This window comes from Chrysemys picta, chromosome 5 (assembly GCF_011386835.1).
Source record: "Chrysemys picta bellii isolate R12L10 chromosome 5, ASM1138683v2, whole genome shotgun sequence".
NCBI classification, from domain to species: Eukaryota; Metazoa; Chordata; order Testudines; family Emydidae; genus Chrysemys; species Chrysemys picta.
The window spans coordinates 24,771,521-24,789,356 of record NC_088795.1 but is presented as its reverse complement, the minus strand read 5'-3'; the positions used below and the strand labels follow the sequence as shown (position 1 = coordinate 24,789,356).

At 43.0% G+C, this 17,836-nt stretch overlaps 1 protein-coding gene across 25 annotated transcripts in view; it reads right to left on the bottom strand.

The window, feature by feature from the left end:
• Window positions 1-564: 564 nt before the first annotated feature.
• FAM13A (family with sequence similarity 13 member A) overlaps window positions 565-17,836 on the bottom strand; it is a 207,411-nt gene continuing 190,139 nt past the window's right edge. For 15 of the 25 annotated variants that reach the window (XM_065597492.1, XM_065597496.1, XM_065597494.1 and 12 more), the window contains 5 exons: window positions 16,222-16,317; window positions 14,446-14,529; window positions 10,238-10,434; window positions 9,845-9,946; window positions 565-7,633 (listed from right to left, as the gene is read on the bottom strand). In XM_065597492.1, the coding sequence (XP_065453564.1) occupies window positions 7,507-7,633; window positions 9,845-9,946; window positions 10,238-10,434; window positions 14,446-14,529; window positions 16,222-16,317 (606 nt within the window). In that variant the 3' untranslated portion in view covers window positions 565-7,506. The remainder of the gene's footprint in view (window positions 7,634-9,844; window positions 9,947-10,237; window positions 10,435-14,445; window positions 14,530-16,221; window positions 16,318-17,836) is intronic. The other 10 variants (XM_065597497.1, XM_065597490.1, XM_065597491.1 and 7 more) reach the window with 2 other exon arrangements.

Below are 17,836 nucleotides of genomic sequence, written 5' to 3'. Positions count from 1 at the left end.
CTTCTATAAGGAAGCTCCCCGTGTACCCTATGAGACAACATATCAGAGGGGCAGGAGATGGGCTGAAGGGGGGCTCTTGTAAACGTTTTGTCACCAAATTCAAAGGCAGGTGGGGTGATTTCCCCACCTCTTGTGGGGTGCACACTTCTCTCTAGATATTGCTAAATCATCCCTGCTGCAGGGGAGAGAGCCTAAAGCTCAGAAAAATACTCTTGCAGGGCAAACATTTTGCCTTTAAATGGCCCACATTTATTTTACCAAATCAGCAAAAATTCCCAAGGCAGGATATACCTAACATTTATTTCCGGCCATGGTGATCTGTGCCAAGTGTCTGGGACTAGCAGGGCAGTTTGCTAGCTCCCCTAGTTCAGGACTTAACATAGCAAGGCCCTCATCTCAGAACGATATCGTATTCTATCCCTGGAGATGGGTGCAGCTGCTTTTTCCTCTCCTCACCTCTAATCTTCGTCAGCCAGATCCCTCATTAGGGTAACTGAGTCTGCTGATTGTTGCGCCAGTCCCTTTTGTCATCAATTCATGCAGCAGCAAGGATTGCTAGAGGCCTGCAGTCAAAATAGTTTTATTTCCTTTGTTTCATACAAAATACAATCATGTACAAAAATGTACACATAACATTGTCAATCAGTTTACATTAAAAAAGACACTGTAGATTCAAATTAATTTTGCTTACATAAATCATGTAAACATAGAACTGGGCCCACACTGGCTAAGATTGCATTATTTGTTAAATATGTCATTTGCATGAGCCTGTTATGGAGTTGCTTTCATACAGAGAATGAAGTCTGCAAAAGTGATTTCTCCAGCCATTTCTCTTCTGAACTCCAAAATCAAATTGTATACACACACACACACACACATTTGTGTAAATATATACCTCTCTATGTATATACATATACACATAATAGAAGATGGTTTACACCAATGCATGCAGATGTCCACAGAGAGGCACAAGTAGGCACAACGAATACTCTGAACATACAAGTTGTAGCAAGCATTAAATACCCTGTGTCATACAGAACAGAGAATATACAGGTTGGACAGAGTTTGATGCCCCGCATGCCATCATGAATAGCTTGGACGTGCAGATCCTCTAGATGTACAAGGCCAAGAACTTTTACAATTCTTTTTGCCAAGGACAACAAGATACTTCAACGATACATCAAAGTGTAAGGCTAGCACAGCATATGGTTCCTTCATGGATAAAGCTAATAAGGTAACTGGTAGAGGACTCACCAATCTCATGTCCAAAAATAAAGAGGCATTATACACTGCAAATTATGGTTTCCATGGGAGAAATCTATTTGCCTCAAAAGAATGCGGCCTTTCCTCATCCTTTTTTGTTTTTAGTACCTTTCAATAAAAGCATGTAGAAATAGGGTATGAGAGAAAAGAGGTCAGAGGTCATTCTGGCGAAACCACGTTCCAGTCTATCTGATTTGCTCTCCAAATGTAACAGTCTGCAACATTTGGAAAAATGAATATAATACGGTGCATACTTCCCCTACATTTTCATTTCAATCTGCTATGGGTTACCTTGCATTTTCCATCAGTGTTCACAGCAGAGGGTAAAAGCATTTTTGGTTGGCCTAACTGACAATTACAGCTCCATTCTTTTTGATGGGGGAAGAAGAAATATATAAACTGTTAGTTCTGCATAGTTTTCCTCCTTGTTTCCTAAAAGAGAAATTTAAAGGGACACTGTCAGGTTAAACACAGTGGGTGAAAACCCCGTCCTGCTGCAGTCAATGGCAAAACTCCCATTAACTTCAGTGGAGTCAGGATTTCACTCCATATATTTTAACCAGGCTGATTATTAATAATACATTAGAGATTGAGACGGAGTGAAATTGCAACAAATCTTTTCACCCATTATGCGGTGTGTTTACTTTCACTCAGCAGGGACGTTAACAAACACAGCCCTCAGTCTCACATTCTGGTTTGCACGCACTAGCACACAGCTGCAATGCTGTTTGCAGACACTACCATAGGCATGTTTACATTCAGATGGAAACTGGCCGAAATGAACTTTTAAAAAATTACCCCAATATTATGGGTTTGAAGGGTCAATTTTTTTTTTTTTAGCCTGGTCATGTCCCTTTAAAATCCTGGATCCTAGAACTCCATATCGTGCAGTTGAGGATAAAGGGTGGAATTTTCAATACTGCCAAAGGAAGTTAGATGACTTCCAGAGGGAGCTGGGTGCCTACCTCCCTTAGGCTGCTTTGAGAAACCCACCCTAAATGCACTAACAGGACTTAAAAAAAAAAAAAAAGGCTCTAAGTACCTCCCCCTTTGCCTACCAATAAAGAGACTTGCAGATTGTCTGAGTATTTGCATAAAATACACTCACAGAAATGTCTCCTCTGCTCTCCTCACTGCCCACGTTAACTGGAAGGATTTAGAATGTCATCACATTTCCCATGTGTAAATCCCTTCCCCACGCAGACACTTACAGGCAAATAAGAAAAGAAACCACTTTCCGGAACGGTGAGAGTTGGATTAAGGCTGCTCAGGGACCAGCATGTCAGACTCATGTGTATGTCACTGTGCAGGCGAGGTTGAGAGTCAGACAGGTCTCACATATTGCACTATGTTCTGTAACTCCAGAGTCCACACCCCTTTTCCAACTGGCACTACTAAGGGCCTGTTCCTGTGCGAGTCAACAGGTAGGTTGCTGTGGACTCTAGTGGCAGCAGGATCAGGTCCCAACATAGCACAGGCATTTCAATAACCCAATGACTCCCTGTGGGGAAAAGCAAGAAGAACCAGTCAATGTAATACATTTAACTGCACTGCAAGGATTTTGGCAGGAAGTGGGCATACAGTCGATGCACTTAAAAGGTTCCTTCTTGTTCTGCAGATATTGCCAGTTCTAACAATGATCCGAGGTACAGACTATTGCTACAGCCAGTAATCTCTCAACAACTAGACAGCACTTTTTAAATGTATCCACTGTAGCAAAGCGCTTCTTACTTTCTGAAATATACAAAAAATGAGAGACATTAACAACATTAGCAGCTGCAAACAGGCAGCAGCTGTTAACCATATGCAGTGATCCCCCAAACTAGCACAAAGGCATAGCTAAAGATAACTACTGCAAATGGCACCAATTCCAGAATTGCAAAGTTACTTTCCTCTCTAAAATGAACAAGGGTGCACACACTCCACTCTCCCGCAATCACTGGCCTCCAACCCAATTTCTCTCCCACATCAATAAGAAACCCAGATGTTGCTGTGGGTCCTCGTAGTGAGTTCCCTGGGGCACGGAAAACGTGAATAAATCAACAGTACAACTTTGCATACTGCCTGCAAAGCATTAGTGTTTGACAAAATCCATGCTACAAGTGCGCAGCATGTGAACTGCTGCACTAGGAGCCTTTGAAAATTTAACAAACACCGTACCTAAACAATATTACACTAAGGCTGCAAATAAAGCCCTCTCTGACTTCTAACCAACTACTTCCATTACAACCTAGACATGAGATCTGTACAGAACCAGGCATCGACTGTGAGATCTTACTCTCATTGGATTTATCCACGTTATACTACTGGACAGCAAGCAACCTTCTATTTCTGTTCGGTTTCCAGTGTGTCAGAATTACCATATTGCAAACATTCCCCTAAATGGAAGTCTTGCTGAGATGTCACTAATCTATGCTTTTCCCTCTCAGGCACAAGGGCTTTTACCATGACTTGATGGCACTTACAAATTTTTGCACATACATGTAATAAAAACTGAATCCTAACAGAATAATCAGAGAAAAGATGCTTTAATTACACCATATTTAATATAAACAACTATTAATTGAGTGTTTACTCCAAAGTAAACAGAATAAAAGCAAATGCTACCTGTGAAAATTACAAGCTTTTGCCATCTTTAACTCTTTTAGTTTTATCATTATATTTATACCCTGTTTATCATCATCATCATTAAATAAACCTCAGTCATTTATGATGTTAACATTCGGTAATACACAACCACGCATTCCTGAAAAAACAAAAAAGACACGTGCCTGTATCATTCTAAGCCATGCAAAGCCAGTTACCAAACAGGCCATAATGCCACCAGAGAACACACTACAAGTTCTATTGCCATGGAAGTATATTTTGTCTTATTCCAACAGCTTACTCATTTTATTTGAAGCAGATACTTGTACAGCACTTCCCCCCTATAAAAAGCACTCTCACTTGCATTCAAACGTTCTCATGTAAACAGCAACATAAATTGGGTTATACACTCAAGGGCCTACAGTAAGTGAAATAACAAAGGAAAACTGAAATGAAAAAAATTACAGCAATGATTTGATTTTTGCATGACTATTTTTTGGAGGTGGCAGGGATTGATCAGTACCTGAATAGCTATTTTGTGAATTGCAGTAAATTCTACCAAACTCGATCAGTTTGCTGAGATACAGAGACTTCATGGAATTAAGCTCAACTGGTGCTATTCATTTTATGTTTTTGTTTAAAGAACAGCTTTTTAACAACAGAGCGCTAGACAAGGATTTTTAGAGTACAATTTTGGCTATATAGGTTTTGTTATTAGCTTTCAAACTTTAAAAATATAATCTCTCTAAAGTGCATCATTATACTTATAATTTATATAAAATACTTGAAATCATAGCAATGTGCCATGAAAACAGCAGCAGCTAGGCAGTCAGAAAACCCTACAGTCTTATTGATTTAAAAACAAAATATTTTGCTATATACTGTTGGTCAAGAATTGTCAGGGCAACAAAACAGTTACTGTAATTATCAGTAGACAGGTCAAGCAGGCTTTTAACAACAAAATGTAGTCTTTGTGACTTCTGGAGTTTTGCATGAAGGCTATGGACACTGATGGCTAGGTAATCATAGCCACTGTAATTTAGGTATTGAGGAGATAAGGCCCTGATTCAGCAAAGTATTTACGTTTGTGCTTAAGTCCATCTCTACTTACAAAAACACCACCCACAGGCTTGACTTTGAGCATGCGTTTATTTCAATAGGACTTGACACATGGCTAAAGTGAAGCATGGGTTTCAGTGCTTCACTTAACTGGGGCCTACCCGTACAAAAGGCAACCAGCAATACGGACTTCTGAGGAATCCAGCAGCCATTTTTGTCCTACCATTTCTGTAACTAAACATCACTGTCATATTAAACAGTTATGCCCAAAATACCCAATCCTCCCATGCACCCTTTCAACTGGCATAAAGCTGGTTTGGAGGACAACGGCACCACTATTATTTGCTGGAATACTCAGACATCCTGCATGCAGAAGGGAAAGAGGACTGCAGTCAGCCAATCCAGCCCACATTTTCAAAAGTAGCCTCTGCATGTGTGTGCCCAGGTACAGACACCTCTGGGGTCTGGTTCTCAGAGGTGCTGAGTGCCTACAACTCCCAGGTCAATGGAAGCTGTGGGTGCTCAACACCTTTGAAAATCAGGCCCTAGGCTGCGCACCCAAAAACTAAAGGCTACCTTTTTAAATATAGGTTTCAGTCTCTCCTACTTCTGTTATTTCTTCTAGGTGGAGGGGATAATTCTGTGATCGATGAAGAACCATCTGGAAAAGGTCAATGAATTTGGTGACTAGCAAAAGAAAAGACTCAACTTATACTACCTCTTACCAACTGGCTGGCTTATCTTTAATGTACTACTTTCTCACGGGCACTGTCTGATGCCTGACAGTTCTAGAGAACCTTGCCAGGGTTCACGGATGGGGAAGAGAGAGACACATTTCTTTTTTGTAAGTTTTGAGATACAGAAGCTATTGAAACATGCTGTAGATATTCTGTATCTATTGTGGCAAGAATCAACATAACATAGCAACATGGGGGAAATGCACTTAGGGAGCATGAACTGCCACGTATCTTGGAGCCAGACTGTCCTGGTATGTAAGCATGGGGTAGGGCACAGGCAGGCTTCCCACCCCCTCGTCTGACCTACACAAGGGCCAAGTACAATTGCAATCCCTGCACTCAATATCCACTGCCTTAGTTCCAAGTATGGGGCTCTCCCTGGGCTGTGTGAAGCTGCACATTGAAGCTCTTGAGGGTGACGCAAGGAAATAATGGAGCCCGATGGCTCAGCACGACAGAAATAAGAGCCTTCCACTTTTTTTAGCTCATTTCCCTTCAAAATAGCAAACGTCTAACATGAGCGTCTAAAATACCTGTCTATAATTCATTCACAACAAAGTTTTCCTTTCTGAAAATTGTTCATGTTGATATGAGTGTGTTAAGTTCCAACTTTTGACCTCAGACTTACACACTTCCAAGGGCAGAACCTGGCTCAAAGTTTCCCATTTCCTGAAGCATCCCCTCTCCTCCAAAGTGTTTATATTTGCACTTATCATCAGAAAGAAAAGACCATGAGTTCACTGTGTTCTGTATCCCCATCTCTGCCATTCACACGTGGTGCTGCAATCCATGTGGTCTTACCGTTTAGGTGCACAAAAGAACAAAGTTTAGGGTGTGTGCACTATATGTGTATGGACTGTCCAGCTCAGTCTTTAATGTCAATATTAGACACTGAAAGATTGGTGGTCTGTCTATGCTGATGTGGACAGATCTTCAGTCTGCTTACCAGATACCTGAACTGGGAGAGCTGTAGTGACAGAGCAGCGCGTTATTTCAATAGAACATCTCAGCTATTAAAATCCAATAGGATTCTGACTGCTGCCATCAGAACCTCCACTCTGATCCAAATGCCCAATCGCAGTCCCAGTGTCGCAATTCAAAATGCCAGCTAAGACGACCCGGCAACTAAGCGTATTGCTGAATTTCCTTTGACAGTGCTTTTCTGATCAGAGGCAGCTACCATCTACCTAAGCAGAAGTGACAGCTAGAAAACAGGTGTAAGAAAATCAAACACTAGGAAAAGTCACACTAAAGTCCAACGCCGTAGGCAGGGCGTTGATTAATAGCAATTCTCCAGCACTCAATGGGGTAACTGAAAAGGCCAAATTCCCAAACACCAAACCTACAGGCAAGATGAGAGCCTGAGCTCACTGTCACTGTAGCTAAGAGAGAACAGCCTCAGGACTTCCCGACAGCAGGAACCGTGTGTCACGTCCCATTGGACTGGGCACTCGGTTGGGAAAGAAGAGGACGTTTTTGGACAATTCATCACTATTCAGAGCAGTCAGCTTCTCAGTGTGATTCTCTGGAAAAACGTAATCTGACTCTGATATTCTAAACATGACAGAATTGGTAAGCGAATCAAAGCTAAGGACCCTTTCGGCCCAGTCTCTGAGCGTAGCATCACCTCTCTCTTGCTGGCAACCCCAGTCTAGGTGACTGGCCTGGTGGCACAATGGACTACAGCAAGTGCAGAGAGTGATGTAAGCCACCCTTCCTCCACCTCCCACCTCTAAAAATGGCCTTTCAGTTCTTGGGGAGCTGCTAAGCCCCTCATTGTCGGGCTCCTGCTGCACCCTTCATGCATTCATCTGGTTGTCTCGATCTCTTCTTAGCCTCTCTGCGAAGTCGATCAGCTTCATTACATACTCTTGGAACTAATATCTCTTTTACTGATCAGCACCTCCAGCAACCTCAGCTTTGCCTTAATCTGCTTGTATTCATTGTATTCTTCAGCCATGGGAGTACGATCTTCTTTCTGGACATTTCTAACAGAAACAAGGAGGAGATGTGAGAATTTTCTGGCAGGACATTACTTCCCCAGCTATTCCCCCTCTCCCTCCGTTACTTGTCATCTGCAGAGAAAAATGATGCATGTCATTTTTAGTTAGCTACAAAAGGAAAAAAAGGTGCACAACCTAACTTAATAATGGGGGGTGAAACTCAGGATATTTCTGTGTCAAAGCTGAAAGTGATCCTGATACTATTCTAGAGTCAAAACATATTGACATCCTTGTATCAGAGCCAGTTATACTATCCCCCCCCGGACCTCAAACAGTGCTCAGCTTATGATAGCTTCCTGTTCCATTGAAAGGCTCTCCCTGGTTATAACAGAAGCTATTATGAGTGGGTACCCCGTTCCAAAGGTATAAAAGCTTTCATTTCTAGTTCTGGAGGGTCATGAGATATCAGATCATACGTCTGTCAGTGGAGCAAGACTGAACACTGCCCATTCTGGGATCCGGGATTTTGGGCAGAAACTTCTGCGACTATAGAAAGAAGGAAAGTTTTTGTTGCAGGTTAACCCCGGGTCCTTTTTGAAGCCGCACAGAGATTCAGCATGTTAGAAAAAGTCTGCGAGTGCTGAGCCAGGGGACAAAAGGGCTGGTGAGGTTGTCAAAGGTGCATAAATAGATGAATTTATCACATGGATATCATCAGCTAACATGCTACATAGATATATGTCCATGTGCAAGTGTATATATACACACACACACACACACACACACACACACACACCAGCAGCCGATGCACCTGAAGTGAATTCCTAGCTGCATTCACTTTCTGAGCTCTGATGCTGTTCACAGAGCGAGCGCTCGAGCTACATGCTTATGGCCAAATTCTCCACTCAGCTGCATTTGGTTTATACTGAGGCCAATGGGAACCATGCTCGTACAAGGAGAAAATTTGGCTCGTAGGGTTTATGATGTCAGCTGAGCCTAGGGTGACCTGATGTCCCGATTTTATAGGGACAGTCCCGATATTTGGGGCTTTTTCTTATATAGGCTCCTATTATCTCCCACCCCGTCCCGATTTTTCACACTTGCTGTCTGGTCAGCCTAGTTGAGCCTCTCCCCAAAGTGGGCCTAGCCTTATGTTCACTGTAGGACCATCTTTCCCCCTAGAGCACATATATTCAGTAACCAGAATCTCTAAAGTCTAGGATGTAGCATGTTATTTCTCATTATGGAACAGACTCTTCATATACAAAATATGTTACAAGAAATCATATGCATTTAACTACTGAGTTTCACATTTCTTTTTGAGAGATGATTACACTTCTTGTTGCATTGTTTTACTGTGCTGCTATTTAAAATTAATTTACTCCATGAATTACCCATTAAGTACCAAAGTACTGTTTTCATAGACCCACAGATGGGAGGAGGGATAGACAGATACATTTCTATAGTGTCCCTTCAGACATTATTATTCTGTCCCAAAGAATTACATTCCTAGGAGTCAGTCCAGGAGTTGGTTCTAGATTTTATCTTATGGTTTATGTGATTTACTGCTCTGAGCACATGAGAGGGAGCTTGGAACACTTGGGTTTTCATCTTGGCTCCATTGCTGTGTTAGGGCAAAATTTTCAAAAGCCCCAAAGTCCCTTAGGAGCCTAACTCCTCATGGGATTTAGGTGCTTTTGAAAATTTTACTCTTAACCTCAATGGGCTGTGTCTCACAGAATTAACAGGAAGACTCTCAGGCCTGGTCTATACTGGGGTGTGTGTGTGTTTAAGGGAGTTGATCTAAGTTACGCAACTTCAGCTACGTGAATAACGTAGCTGAAGTCGACGAACTTTGATCTACTCACCGCGGTGTCTTCATTGCAGTGAGTCGACCGCTGCCACTCCCCCGTTGACTCCGCCTGCGCCTCTCGCGCTGGTGGAGTACAGGAATTGATGGGAGAGCGCTTGGGGTCCATTTATCACGTCTAGACTAGACGCGATAAATCAACCCCCACTGGATCGATCGCTGCCCGCCGATTCGGCGGGTAGTATAGACATACCCCTAGTGACTTCAACAGACTTTGGAACAGATGCTCTGTATCCCAGCTTCCCTATCAACAAACTGAGGATAACGAAGTGAGGACTAATTTGGTAGCGTACATAGGGCACTTTCTATTTTCAGAGCCTTTTGCTCTCAGTAAGTATTACTGGCAGTAGTTATAGCAATAGATGGATGAATTAGAAGTGAAATACCTTCCATTTTGTCGGAAAAAATTATCTTCAAATTCTCTCAATTTTTTTCTGATCCGTTTTTTCTCTTCCCTGACTTCTTGGAGCTGCTCTAAGAGTTCTGGCCTGTAGGGTTAAATTATAGATATAAAAATTACATAGAAAATTAAAACGGGAATGATATAGTATTTCTACCAAAATATATTTAGCCAATCCTACAAACACTCCCTAACAAATTGACACGACTCTTAAGTTTAAGAGTGTGAACAGTCCCATCACTGATCAGCAAAACAACTAAGCATGTGTTTAACTTTAACCATGTGCTAAGGTCCCTCTGGCTTCAATGAGACTGAAGCATATGCTGTGGTTTGCTGCATCCAGGCCCACACTTGGTATAGTGCAAGAAACCTGACATACATAGAAGCAGCATGGAGGGTAGAAAGCCCCATGTCCTGGCTGCTCTTTGAAGGCATCTTATCATCCACTGGAGAAATGAAGCCATCAGCCTCATCTTCTAGTTGATCCAGGAAACTCCGCACGCTGAAATCTGGTTTCAGGGTTACTGTGAAATCTGGTTTCACGGTGCTGTCCTCGTCGGAACCCTCCTCTTCCTCCTACAGAAAGAGAGACAGTGCCCCCATAACAAGAAGTTACTACTTCTCTCTGCAGACATAACCCGCATATTACATTCTTTCACCACAAGCACTGGGCTACAGATATGGAAAGAGGTCGATAGACAGAGACAGCACCTTAATTGCGCTAAGATTTACAGTGCACTAAAATATCAGTAGTAACCCCCCTCCCACACACACACAGAGCTCCAACCCATTATTAGTAGAAACCACCACCACAAATTCAGCTTTGTTAGTGAGACAAAGTGCGGTAGAATCACCATGATGAAGAAAAATCAGAATTCTTGGCAGCCTGCTATTTTTTGTTCATTTGTTTTCAGCATTCTTGATTAAGCTACAAGTACTTCCAAACTTAACAACCATTGGACACAATGTCTCAATGGTGGCAGTGTCTTCTCTCTGTATCCTCCACACCTAAGCCCATCAGTAATTTAGTTGTGACAAATCCACAAGCTGCCACGTTAATTTGCATGAAACCTCTCCTGTGGTGGATGCCTCGCAAAGGCTCTATAGCACTTGGCATGTTGCCGATAACTTTGACATATGGTGAGGATAGAACACAGCAAGGAACCTGTCAGAACAAGAGAGCTAAAGGACTGATTTGTGTTGTAACAAGGAGTACAACGGGAAGGTTTGTGATGTTTCAGTCCAATGGAGGAGTTCAAGAATTAGACTCTCTACCTTGATTAAACTATAACAGTGAACTCAGCCCAGGATTCAATTATATATGAGAGAGAGAGAGAGAGAGAGAGAGAGAGAGAGAGAGTGTGTGTGTGTGTGTGTGTGTGAGTGAAACGCAGTTGTTGCTGACTTGATCTGTTACCAGTTCTGTCCCCAGATGGACTGTTTGTTGTCTGGGAAAATACAATGCTAAACATTAAAAAGTTGAAATACTTTAGCGAGAGCGCTTCCTTCAAGCTGCACTGGGGGGCCTGGCTAAGTGAAAGCTCCCTTTGTTTACGGCTACACAATGTGAAGGGCTCTGCACACCCAACTACACACACACTCACTCCCTGGCGCTCCCAAATGAGGAACCTGTTCTGGAATTGAGTTATTTATTCAGTCCTTGTTCTGGCTTCTAAACAATTGGGCCCTGTCCTCCTCGGACATCAAGCTAAATCGCTGTAAGCCAGTTGTATGCCATAATATAGGTTGCAAGGGAATGAGACAGTGAATGAGATAAAAGAAATAAATAATAGGATAGGGAAGAAATATTTGAAACAGGGACTGATACACGCCTGGTTCAGCAAGGTACTGACGCACACCTCTAGCTTTAATGAGCGCCTGAGCAGTCCCAATGAAGTCTTGAAGGAAACGATATATGCTAAAACACACTGCTGAATTGGGGCCAAAAAGAGCAACTTTCTTTGCCGTTTCTCCTGCGTTCCCTTTGCTAATATTTCAACTGTTTCTAGAAGATCTTTCTCCCTTTCAAACCTAGATCTCCTTCTGCTTCATTCAGTAAGGAAGCAACAGAGCCAGATTCAAAGCTTGTGTACTCAGGTCAATGACGTGTAAATGGCCAAGTGTCTACCAGGTCTGCATTTGGCCCGTAGTCTTGTGTTTACGAGGTCAGTGGCCTTTCCCAGGGAAATGTAATCTGAAGCCACAGACTGAGAATTATGACAGATGGAGCACTCACTGGTTAGCAAGGGAGAAACTCAATAAAAACAGAAACCTGAAAACATCTGAAGGAAAACAGCAGGGAACAGGTAAAAGATAACGTGATTTCTTATTGATGATTAGATTTTAAAGCTTTTCTAGAGACAGACTATGACACAGCTTCACTGCCAGTTATAAAACTTAGGCCAAGGAAAAATGACTGCCAGTGCCTTCGGTTGTGTACTGTTCTCACACCTCATCCTGCTGGCTAATTCAGAGAGCAGCGCGTGGGTTTCTGCATTCAGGTACAGGGTGCTGTGCACACTAGCCGTAAGTGCTATGATAAAAGCAATGAAGAACGCAGAAGGTGACAACAGCGCCTGCTCAGATTTGCTACTCTCCTTTGCCATAGGGAGAGAAATTTTAAAACGGATTACTTCGGGCCCCTCTCCCTCCAGAGGGCTGTGGATATTATATGTCAACAAGTGGCTTGTTCCATTTCTAACTGCACTGCACTGCACTCGCTGTCACAGCTGCCAAGGAGAAGTGCAATACAAAAACATGCTAACGAGCTTTTGCCAACTAGAACCAGAGGGATGATGAGACACCATCAGACACAGCACAGAATTGTCACTTGTTCGGGGCATTAATGCCTCAGATTACAATTTATAGTCACAGATTATCCGCAAAGATTTCAGCTCCTTGAACTGAAGGGAGCGAATCAGAAGGCTCTTTAAATGAGAATTCAACCGGAAATGCCTGACAGACACGTAGGAGCATGATTTTAAATGGGCCTCGACCTGGCCTTGAATTTTGTCCCTACAATCAATTCACTTCTGCAGCCAATCAGACTGTAACTGCATTTGACTATTTGCATCTGCAATCCATTTATTTGTAGTTATTTTTTCACCTTTGCGGGCATCTATTTGGAGCTCCCAGCACCTTAAAACATTCTAAAACACACAATTACAAATACACAATTTTAAACCCAATACTATAGTGCATCAGTTTTCCTAGTGAACAAACTTTCCAATGAATTGACCTGGCTATGGCCTCTCAGGAAGGTGGACTATCTATGCCAATAGGAGAAGCCCTCCCATCGGCGTAGGTATGGTCTACACTGAAGTGCGACTGCGACCCAGCTCTGCCGCTGGAGTTTGTTAAGTGTAGACATGCCCTTGGGCAGATAGCACAACTTCACTACGGCTGGTACTGACGCTAGCTGGATTAAAGCTAGCTCGGGTATGTCTACACATATTGCAATCACACCCTGAGTTGGGAAGAAATCGCAGCGCAAAGTTGGTGGTGCAAAATTAGAGGACACTTTAAAAGAATATGGCTCTTAATTCAGGCTTGGTTCAGCAATTATCTATTAAATACTAAACAAGTCACTGAGGGATAAGCAGCTATGTAAACACACAGCCACTTAACACGTATGATATTGTAGCTTCATCTTAATTAACATGTACTTCATATATGCAATTAATATTTAGCCAGCAATAATTATAATTAAAGAATCTTTAGTTCATGGTATCTGCAATATTACCCAGTTTGGGATGGTTAACAGACAAATGGGCATGACATCGGAATGCGTTGCAGCATATTTCTCTTGTTCATACTGTGATGGCAATAAAAAGCATGCAGCTAATTGTGTCATATACTAAGCCCCTTGGTGCTGGTGATTGGACTTCCTTGGACCACATTAATCCCTAGTGCGTTAACTATTTAAGGCACATGCAGTTAGGCAGTAATGAATCAGGCCCAGTGTTTTCACATCAGTTCTTAACACTGGGAAATACCAACCCATGGCAGCACAGAGTGAAAAAAAATCCAAGCAAACAAACCAGATCAAATGTTCACTAACGTAACTAAGCTGTACTTACTCTGCTTCTAGAAGTGTCGTTTCAAAGGGTAAAATAAGAACTGAACACAGCCAGGAGGTGAACAGATGTGGGTAAATTTCCATAAGCTATACATGTGTGCTAGCCTATAACCTATTCGTGTTCTGGGAAAGCCCAACCCAGCCGTGGTGTGGCATAAAAGCCTCAGAGCTTTGGTGTGAGAAAAAGAACAGCAAAAAGCTGGTGAGGAATATTCAAAAGCAAAAGAAAGCAGAGGTGCAACCAATAATCGTGAAGTTTTTACAAAGTAAAATATGTGTGGAGAGGAAAAACACAAAGCCAAGGAAATTTTGTAGGCTGATCTGCAGTAACAAAGGAGGGATTTGTTCAAAACTGGCTAGGCTTAAGCAGCTACTGATTATTATTTTTTTGAGACACTGCAAAGAATCAATACTAGTGAAAAAAAAAAGCAATCAATCAATCTCTGTCATTGGCGGGAAGGGGAAACTGATGCAGACTGAGCAATTAGTTAGCAGCTGGAGGTCTTCACCTTTATCTCCTTGAAGAAGGAAGCTGTTTCACCCTCGATAATTGGCTGCAGCAAAGGGCTTCTCCGCTTGCTGGAGGGGGAACCCTGTGACAGGTGTTAACAAGTAGGTTACATTGTGAACCCCTTTCTCCTCCACCACCTGTTCTCTTGCTCTCCTCTCATCTCCATAACTCTTTTAGCTCATCCAGACCATCGTAAGAAAACTCTGCTTCTTAAAAAGAAAAAACTTCTGGCGAAATCCTTGAAGCAGAGAAAGGTTTTGTTTTTTTTTCAAGTCGCTGCTTAGCAATGGACACCAGTTCCAAGTGCGTGCAAACACAACACTATGAATGGAAAGGCCAGCTGTGCGTGAGTGGGAAAATAAATGCTTTAAGAAGAAAAAACAACAACAAAAGCAACCCCATAGATGTATAAAGACAACACGTGGCTCTCTGCAGCTACGTTGTATGCCCTTAAAAACTCCACTGGGCCAATTTTCGAAAGTGCTCAGCACTCACAACCGAGGCCAGACTTTCAATAACTCAGTTCCCATTTAGGCACCTAATTGACGTGGCTGGATCTGCAAAGGTGCTCTGCCCCCAGGAGCTCCCACTGTTCTCAGAGAGGTGGGGAAAGGGGAAAGACATGCACCATTGTTCTCCATGGCAGCTGCTGGGGGCTGACTGAGCACTTTTGAAATTCTGGCCATTTCATTTTGGTGCCTGAATGGGAACTGAGCTCCTTGGAGAAGCTGGCTCTAAACTGCCAAGAGGTGGCTGCTGGGTTGGATGGCTTCCTTCTACTTGCTAGCCTTACGTATCTAGTTCACACAGAGGACTAGTCACAACAGTGATTCCAGGAGTTTTTTTTTTTTTTTTAAATACAGCAGGACATGCCGAGAATGCCCAGAAAAAAGTGCTTGCCAGTGTGTCTGACTGCTCTGAGTAACACTTCGCCGGTCTGTTCTTCTGAACAGACGCCCTGTTAAAACAGCTGCCAAGACACAAGCATGGCCTGGCAGTAGAGAAAGGACAAAGGATCATTCGTGAAACAAAGAGCAGGCAGAGACCAATATAAAACAGCTTACTTTCACCAGCAGGGCAAAATGAGTGTGCGTATGTGTTTTATAGTACAATAATTTTAGGGCCAGTGACGGCAATACCAGTTGTGGGACACAAGTAGCTTCAAATTTGGGTCACTGAAGACAAAAGCGTGTACATGGAGCTGATGACAATGGTCCTGCAGGACAGATGTGTGGGACTCAGTGGAAGTGGTAGCACTCCTTGCATCAACTTAGAAAGCAGCAGCCATTGGTGTATTCTGCTAGTAAGTGTTGAGGACTGGGAGACTGCCTGTCCTGTCCTCTCCTTCAGACAAACTGGGCAGTCTGGCTGCTGGTGTAGTTGAGCTCAGCAGTGTGGGCAAGACACAAGTCTCTACTCCTGCCAATGTAAGTGACCAACACTGAGTCTATGATGTTGAGGGAAAAAGGAGGTGAGGCCTTAGCCAAAAACCATGTAATGAAAAGTCAACAGCAACCCAATGGAAGGAGGAGCACCAGAAGGTGAAAAGTGCTCAACATCCAGCTATGGGCACTGGAGTCCTTGACCAGCTCTTCACTAGTCCCAGTTGCTGTGGTATCATTGACTTGCAGTCGTTCAGGTACTCAGTTCTTTGGTGACGAGGGAGGTTGGGACTCTGTAACTGTGCAGAGGTGTGATTCTCCTGGCCTCCTCCCACCAAAAAAGCTCCCTCACCAAACCAAAGCAATCCCCCCTAGAGAAGTGCTGTACTCACAATAACAGGGATGGTGTTGGCCCTGGAGAGGATCTGTTTGACCAAGCGGTACCTGTCATACAAGGGCTTCATCACCTGGCGCTCATTTTTTGTTACCTGAAAAGCAAGAAAGAATGGGACCATAAGTCTGGCAGCAGATACTCTAGTCTGTAATGTATGCTCCTGCACCCTCATTTATCTGGGTTCACAAGAATGATGTGCTAACGGCGATGGTCCTGAGATTAGTATAGCATGAACTTTGCCACTCTGACCCCCAGTGTACCTTTAGCCCTGCTCTTCCAATCCTTGGCGTAACTTCCAGCTGTGTGGTGCTTTTGTAATGTGGATAATCGGAGGGCAAGACATTTAGGCTCAAACTAGCATTCATTTGTCCTCATCACAAAAACCCCTACACACTAGGCAGTCTGCATCTGTGGCCACTTCTGTACTCGTGGCCAAAAGCACAGGGCTCACACCCACATTCTTGTGTCTGCTATCCCAGAACAGGGTGATAATTTTGACCTAGGAACAAGGGAAAGGAGCTGTGATGACTGACTGCCTTCCCTTGGAGGCCCCTCCCCATGCTGATCTACAGACCTTAGGTAAAATGACATTGCAATGCCTCTCCTCTGCCGCTGCACTTTCTCCCCTAAGATACCTGCAAGTTGTTAGCATAGAATTGCTAATTTTACTCTCCAGCTCATCTTCTGGAACAAAGCTAGGGAGTAAAACTCCCTTGCAATGACTGGGGAGAATGTAGGAGAGGAGAGGGGGAGATTTAAACCTACACTAGCTAATAGTGGTGCATGAGAAAGTGAAGCTCTACATTTCTACAGAATGGTTTGATTAAATGGGTTTCTGTATCTTTAATATATCGAGGGTGAGGTTGGAAAACAACAAGCAGAATATTTCACACGACCATATAGTTTATCCTCTTCATTTTATTCACCAGTGTCTTTACCCACATCCTAGGTCTGTTCTTCCATTGGATCTTTGCTCTAAGTTTACATTTAAAAGGCTCTTAGGGCAGGGCCTTTAACTGATTGTGATGTCATTTCTATCTACCTACATTAGGATTTTAAAGTGCTGCTCACCACTGTAGTATCTGAGTACCTTCCATGTAAAACTGATAGTAATAGAAAAGTCCCTGGTGTAAAAACTCTGCTTGGAGTAGGGTGTGCACTTTGGATATTTTAGATTTTATTAATTTACTTTTTTGCTGTTTTGTTTTAGGTTGATTCTGTTCAGGATAGGTTTCTTTTCTTCTAAAGGTGTTTTTGTGGGGGTTGGTTGGGTGTTTTGGATAGAAGGGAGGAATGTAACCAGCAGTACGGAGCCCAGAGATACACCACCCATTTACAGGACTCGCAAGGCTAGGTTCACCACGGTCCTCATTGGATTTCATGAGGATGTGATTACATTCATCAGCTGGTGCAGTCAGCGTTGCCTTGTAAACTGTGAACTATTGTCTGTAACTAGATGGTTTTAATGGTGTTACGAGGGCACAAAACGGAGTAATGCAGTGGTGAATCAGGATCATATCCTCCCTGCCTAGGCTACATTGGGACCGAAAAATGGGTAGAATGCCCGGGCACTGCTTTGCTGTTGGACCATGCTGTCCTTAAGGTTAGAAAAC